General features: G+C 41.5%; 2 protein-coding genes across 3 annotated transcripts in view; one reads left to right on the top strand and one right to left on the bottom strand.

The window, feature by feature from the left end:
* The first annotated feature begins 2,799 nt into the window (after positions 1-2,799).
* Positions 2,800-6,577, top strand: LOC121839398. 2 transcript variants are annotated; one of them, XM_042298295.1, is made up of 5 exons: positions 2,800-3,033; positions 3,292-3,451; positions 3,675-3,763; positions 4,617-4,931; positions 5,109-6,577. In XM_042298295.1, the coding sequence occupies exons 1-5, from the start codon at positions 2,998-3,000 to the stop codon at positions 5,649-5,651; spliced, it is 1,143 nt and encodes a 380-aa protein (XP_042154229.1). In that variant the 5' UTR covers positions 2,800-2,997; the 3' UTR covers positions 5,652-6,577. The 2 variants fall into 2 exon arrangements, with proteins under 2 accessions (XP_042154229.1, XP_042154230.1); XM_042298296.1 differs by lacking the exon at positions 2,800-3,033 and having other exon boundaries at positions 3,314-3,451; positions 3,615-3,763.
* The window catches only part of arhgef15b (Rho guanine nucleotide exchange factor 15b), a 25,457-nt gene continuing 24,411 nt past the window's right edge, over positions 6,455-7,500 (bottom strand). Inside the window, exon 16 of the mRNA XM_042298294.1 lies at positions 6,455-7,190. Within this exon, the coding sequence (XP_042154228.1) occupies positions 7,024-7,190 (167 nt within the window). The 3' untranslated portion in view covers positions 6,455-7,023. The remainder of the gene's footprint in view (positions 7,191-7,500) is intronic.

The following is a 7,500-nucleotide window of genomic DNA, read 5'->3' as shown; positions in this document are numbered from 1 at the left end:
TGTAAATATTTTATCCACCAATTGCATAAGAGCCATATCTGTGGTGAAGTTTTTATGAAAACCATATTGGTGCTCATATGGAATAAAATGTTGATTTAAATGTGTCAACATTCTCTTATACACCAATTTTTCTAAGATTTTTTGAAAAACATGGTAGTATAGATATTGGGTGATAATTTGTAAAAGATCTTGGATCCCCAGATTTATAGAGGGGGATAACTGGCCATTTTCCTCATCTTTAGGAACAATACCAGTTTGCATAGATTTGGTGAAGACATATGTTAGCAGCTCAGTGATCGAGGAAGACTCTGATTTCACCAAATCAAAATTCTGAGGCACCAATCTCATCATGACCTGCTGCTGATATCTTTAAATGACCAATACCGCCATCACCTACATTACTTCAGGGGGGTCAAACTAAAGCAGAGAAGGGAAATGTCCCTTAAATGTAATCCAAGGGATTTCCATCAGTTTTCTTTGACATAGAAGAACCCACATTCACAAAAAAAATATTAAATTCACATGAAATAACATCAGGGTCACTATAAGTCTTATTTCCAACAATACATTGAGATGGGTTAGTTGTAGATGCCTTTTGTAGAACTCAACAGTTGATAAGCGATTTTCCAAGTTGACTTATTACTTAAGGATTCTTGGAATTTGTTAGTAAAACATATTTGGGGGGATATCCAAAGTAGGTGAGTAAATTTGCAGAATTTAGGGGAGAAGGATTTGTGAGAATTGTTTTATACAACTTCTTTTTTTTTAAACTGGATTATTTGAGACCGGTTGTAAACCAAGGTTAAAGTCTGGTAAGCAGACTCCACATCGGCCTGATTATAATTATTTTTTCCAATAAATATCATCAATCAACATCTTAAAGCGCTCACAATTACTGTAGTTAAATATTCTACATTTAATGCTACTAAATATTCCCACCTGTTCATTTCCAGCTGCCAAAGAGAAGTGGAAAATAGGAAAGTAATCAGAAATGTCAATGTAAAATATACCTGTATTAACCACATTATTCAAAATATTATCAAAAAGGGCGGCAGGTGAACTAACTGGTCACTTGTGTGGGTTTATAGATGAGGTAATACAGATCGCTAGAGTATAACTTATTCAAAATGTCTGATGGCAGTGAGTGGTTATCACTTTTAAATAAATGTATGTTGTACTCACCCAATAGAAAACACATTTTATCTTCATTATTAATCAAATCCAAGGTTGATGCAAGGATATCAATGAAACTACCAATGTCAGAATCGGGTGGCCGATAGATGCATTCAATTAGCACTTCTTTACCACCAAAAAATGAACAGGTCATTTTTATGAAAAGAGATTCAACATCAATGTTATCGGATGTTGAGGTTCTACAGTGGTGAACAAACAGCACTATAATGAGACGTGTGATAAAGCCTGGTTGTCTCTTCAGTCAACCATATTTCTGAAAGGGCAACAATGGACCATCATGACTAAGAAAAGACAGGTAATGACCAAGGTGATCATGTTTTTTTTAGGAAGCCTGCGAACGTTCAAACGCAAGGTCTTGGGATTAGGTACACTGCTATACAGGTTGTTAAATTACTTAACATTGCAGTAATCACAAATGACACTTATTTCTGGTAAATTTCAGGAAATTTGAATCTGGATCAACACAATCGTTATATTTATTGTTTGCTTCATTAATATCGAAATGGGTTAAAGATCATGTTATCGGGGTTGATATCCTGCCCAACAAGGAAGAGATACAGTCGGAATCATCCAGAGAGTGGAACGGAAACATAGAAGTGCTTGGGTCATACTCTGCAGTCAATGTGACTAGACGAGTAGTATAGCATGTCCCTTTTCCTTTATACTGCTTGCAGTGTTTGTGGGTTTACAGTGGTTAAGACTTCTTCTAGCCTATGATACGTTTTATAATAACGTTTTTAAAACAATGGAAGCCTGATTGGTATTACCTTTAATTCATCTTTCTGGAACTGTTCAGGTTGAATGTCGGGATAGATGTCTTGTGGTGTCTGCGCTCTTGGCATGTTCTGATATTGAACCTCGATTCGAAGCTATTGGTAAGATAATGATGCATTTATTGACATGGTTTTGTTTCAATACATTTTAAGTGTAAACCTTTGACCTAAAATTGTTTAAAATCAGACTTGACCGTACGCATTGAATCCTTTTCCTCCTCTAGATGCGGATGGTGTTCATCCCATCACTAAGCAGTATGGGTCAACGTGGCTACATGTTCAGTATCCTCCCTCTGCCTGGCCATGTTGAGCTCAGAGCCTCCAACTTCTCCTGTCACACTGACAGAAGGAAACTCAAGAGGGGTGAGAATGAATCAATTGGTAACCAATCACTGCCCTGCATTAGAATTTAAGACAAATTGAATCACTATTATAGCAGTTAGCAATATTTTATAAAACTATTTAAATGAATTAGCTTTACCTGAAATAAAATCCAGTTGCCATTTATTTAATAAAGCTGCATATCTTTGATCAACGTCTTCACAGTGTTCTTCCCATTATGGAAAGTCAGAGAGCATGGGTGCCTTGTTTTTTAAATTTTATACTCGCCTATCCTAAGAACATAATTGACCACGGATTTAAAACAGTTGCAATATGCAATTTCACTGATCAACAATGCATCTCGATAGTCGTATACGTCATTGAACGTAGGTTTAATGGATTCAGATGTAGCCAATACATATATTATTCAGTCAGAGACGAATCATTACTCCCTGATATGGCCAGCAGGTAGCGCCATGCTCATTTACCAAATGTCAATGCGCATCAATTGTCTATGACGCCTGTGGTTCAATCAATAACAAAACTTGTGCGAACATGTTTTCGTACATTAAGAGCTTGTTGCTAATTCATTAGAAATAGTTGAAGCTTCCAAAACAGTTTTAGTAGCTTATTTTCTTTGTGCATTGATCGTTGCTGGTCCTTTCAGATTATATTTGTTGTATTGAAATAGAATAGTTGTTGCAGCGATATGAGCGACAGACATGGAGGTTCTGCAAAGTTCCATGTGAGTTTTCCAGAATTATAGCCTACTGATACAGAAGTAATAGTTTAGTAGATTTGGAACAACACACTACAATTTAATTGCGAGGTAGTAGCCTACAATAATACGCATGAACTGAGTAAATGGAGACGACACAAAAACATGACCATCGTCTAGACTGGTGTTTGACAACTGTTAGACAATTATACTTGAAATTAGATCATCAGCAGCCAATACCTTTGCCTTATTCCAATATCTGTGTTGTCTTTCCTCTAACAACAGAGCCCAAGGCAGGTGGTCCTTCCTCCATTCTCCAACAGGACCCTTCACCATCCCTCCTTCCTGCCCCTGTACATGGCAGCCATGAGGTCGGCCCAGTACCCCTGGAGACCCCACCAACAGCCAGTTGAGGACAGGACAGGTGGACCACCACCCCTCTCAGGTGCCTATGTAGCTCTTGGACCCTCTGCTACCTTTTGACCTTTTGGGATTTGGTACATATTAGCCAGGTTTCAAATTACATATTTACTTTTGGGGTTGACTTGGTAATAGTAGGGCTGTATGTTTTTTAAACTCTCATCGTTTGTTTAATGTTCATTTTTAAGACCCGCCTCCCAAATGAATCAAGGCCAATATTTGTTTATTGGACAATTTCCCCTCATCAGTACCAGTTATGACTCCCTCGGAGTTCTTCTACACGGACCCCACCATGCGCCGGGGACAACGGGTACCGAACATCGTGACCGAGTTGCAGGTGAGAGCATCATTGGTCATAATCCATCTCATCAATTATGCAGTCATCTGCCCTTTTGCAATGCCTTAATTGCAGATAACTGTAATGTGCTAGATGCCAACAGAAAGAGAGGGAAAGAGAGAGTACACCCCCAAAACCATCCCCCGTGTATTGATTAAAATCATAAAGCACAACCTATTAAATACCCCCTTTCAGTGGAGTTATCCAGCTTACTAGAGATTAGTGGAGAATACTAGGGGTCATGATGGGGTGGGAGTGGGCTGTCTCTATGGCCTTGGGAGGCGACTGGGATCCTGTTGGGGGGGTTGTTCAGAGATTAAAGGGGGATCAGACAGACTGGGGGAGTGGAATTAGATTGCCTCCCTCTAGTCAGACAGGGCGAGTGGGGGTGGAAAGAAATTGGGACGGTAGAACACAGTGGGACGGTAGAACACAGTGTAGAGAGGTCATTTAGTTTGTTTTGGTGTGGAAGTGAGATGGGGTTAGAGCCGTAGGAAGATCCTGTTTTCACTGCTGCTGGTGGTGTAGAAACGCTTACATTCGTTGAAGGTAGTTATGAGCAGAATTTATCACTAATGAAACTTGAAATGAAGCAGTTTCTCATTTTACATTTGAGTAATTTAGCATACGCTCTTATCCAGACTTACAGTAGTGAGTACATACATTTAGACTTTTTTTTGTACTGGTTCCCAGTGGGAATCGAACCCACAACCCTGGCGCTACCAACTGAGCTACATAGGACTCCACTATTTACATTATGCACTGGATATACAACAGACCGCTTGTGTATTTTGCACACAGAAGCAGTAACTGCAAATGAACCATACTCCTCCTTTCTTACCCTCCACGGCAGGTTTTTGAGTGCTTCCAACTCGACACCCCTCGCCCCATCATGTCCTTTTGCCCCGCACCCCCCGTCAGACCTGACCCCTTCAGAACACAAGCTCACCCTACCAGAGATCTGGGTGACCACACCTGGAGGGACCCTCCCCATCTGCCCATCACCCACAGGCTGAGGCCCCTTGCACCCAGGCCCAGAGAGAGGGGACGGAGTCAGGCTGTGATCCAGCTAAGCCTGGAGGAGGATCAGGCTATAACCAACCTACTGAAGCTCCATCACCAAAAGCCTGCCCATCCAGAGGTCACCACTGCCGTCATCTCCACCCAGGTAAATAAGGAAGTAGGTTGAAATGTACCTCTAGTAGCTGATCTAAGGTCAGTGTTAGGTTTCCCTCCTGAAGGACTGGGGTAGTAATCAGATCCTAGATCTGTGTTTATGGGCAACTTTTTGTGAGTCTGTAAAGATACAAAATAAATTCCTAATAATATATAATCTTACTAACAGGTGGCTTGTCCTGAAGGGACATCGCCAATTGATCACACCTCAACCCTTAGCCAGCCATCAGTGGGTCAGTCCATTCCCACCACCAAACCATCATCTCCAGCTGAAGAGATGGGGCTCTTTCATAGAGAGGACCAGCTCTTTGTGTTGGACATCTTGGAGCCCCAACATCAGAACCAGCCCAGACTGACGTCTGTTGTGGAGCTGGAGGCAGCGAACGCATTGCTCACTATGGATGAGGAGTCGGTCAGTCTGATGGATGATGAAGGGCCCTGGAACCAGACTCAGACCCTGGACAGGCCCTCTAACAGAAGCCCTGAGAATCTACATCTCCAGTACTTCTCACCCGAAGAGTGTGATGGTGATACACTGCCATTAGAAGACGATGAAAGCTGCCTATCCCCAGAAGCTTTGCCTCCAATGACCAGTATTTGTGATGCGGTGGCTCTGAGAAATGGGACTGTCACAGAGTCTGAGGGGATGGCTGTGGATGCCCTGTTAATACTGGGTGACCTCACAACCACATGTTGTCCTCGTTTCAGTTAATCGCCCACAAATGTGCACAACATATGACAGTTCATCTCAGGTTCAATTCGAGAAAACAAAACTGTAATTGAAGACCTTTTTACAAGTGTGCACCACACAGTTTAATTAACCACTTCATTTTCCTTTGTGCCTTTTTGTATTTTGTTACTTGCCAAATAGTTCAAATATTATATTCATATTTCAGACTAAAGTCAATCTTATTTGATCTGTTGAAAAAAACACTCCCATTGAAAAACATGATCGAGTTTTAATAAGAACACTGGTCTTGAGCCAGAGTAAACCCACTCACTCAAACAAACGGAATGGAATGTGGTTTTAACCAATCGGCATTCAGTATTAGACCCACCCGTTGTATAAAGAAGTAATAGAGACCTGTTGATATCATAACAGTATGGCTTCACTAGAGCTCCATGTTACCAATATTACTACTGTACATCACAAACAACCAGGTTTTGTGGTCTTGACATTATGTTTGTGACTTGGCTATGACTTTTTTTGCGTCCAGAAATGGCAGTCAAATATATTCAACCCTGTAGTGACGAAGATACAACAGCTGTAGGACTTGTGCTTCGAGTACAATCCATTGGAAGGCACTTCAGAGTTTGATCTATACTTGATATACCACCTGATACGTGCAAACTGGTATGGTATACCTGACTGACATTGATGCAGGGGAACTTTTCAACTGGAGCTTTCCTATGGCAATGTGTGGGGGTTAGGTGCAGGTTCGCACACACACAAACATACACTCTCACTCATACTATACACTCACTCAAATACATACTCAACATTAAAGAGAGGAGTCCATTTTTGTTTGCCTGTAATAAATTAGTACATCATCCTCCTACCATATTTTTCATTTCCTGGTTCTTTAAAGTTCCCTAAAAAAAACATTCCCCCATAACTTCCAACAAATGAGTCATTTGTACAAAATGAAAACATGCTAATTGCATGATATGATAACGTAGGGTTTTCACAAACAATGAATTCCGCAAGTTCTGCCCCATTCATTTTCAACGAGGGCACGCAGAGAAATGTGTGGGGAACTGTGGGAAGGTGAACGGCGAGAACCCTGCTAGTGGGCAGGTAGAGAAAGAAACCGATCTCTGCTCTACTTTATGCAAATGTCAAGCCGCCTCTAGTCAAAACCCACAGTGAGATATAAGATTTCTGAGAAGCGCTATATACAGCTAAGAGTTATTCAGGGGAGCATGCAGAGCAGGCACTGGTTCACTCTCCCCTATCCAGTTAAATGTTCTGTGACATTTTGTCAACGTTCAAATGACGTTCTCCTGATGTTCTGTCACCATTAAGGTGACCTCAAGGCATGGTCTTTACTATTCTGGAATGTTCCCTTGACGTTCCGTCAACATTATGGAAGGGTCTTGACCTTGTTGGTGACGATGCTGGCGGCCTGAATGACCCGGTAGCGCTCCCGAAGGTTCCGTCGCCGCACATGCTCATTGGTGATCTCTAAAACATTCTCCACGGGGAACCAACCCTTCTGTCCGTCGGAGAGACGGATCCCCTCGTACAAACCTGGAGAGATGGAGGGAGCGAGGGAGCGGAAGGAGGTGGAGAATGAAGGCGAAGAAGAGGGATGGGTGAATGCAGGGGGGAGTTAGGATGTTTACATATAAATCATGCAAAATAACATTCACAAATCAAACTGCTACAGTATAGAGGATAAGGTAGGTTAAAGGGTTGAATTAGAATTTTCGGGATAACAGAGAGTTGGGGAAAAGAAGTGGGTTAATTGGATTGGTTATTACTGTGTTATTAGTAATGACTGGATAATTTCTGGATTTGTAAAATAAAGTGCTACCCAGTTTCCTAACTAACCACATGA

The sequence above is a fragment of the Oncorhynchus tshawytscha genome, linkage group LG15 (assembly GCF_018296145.1).
Source record: "Oncorhynchus tshawytscha isolate Ot180627B linkage group LG15, Otsh_v2.0, whole genome shotgun sequence".
NCBI classification, from domain to species: Eukaryota; Metazoa; Chordata; class Actinopteri; order Salmoniformes; family Salmonidae; genus Oncorhynchus; species Oncorhynchus tshawytscha.
The sequence above is the reverse complement of the archived record's forward strand: the minus strand, read 5'-3'. Positions and strand labels throughout refer to the sequence as shown.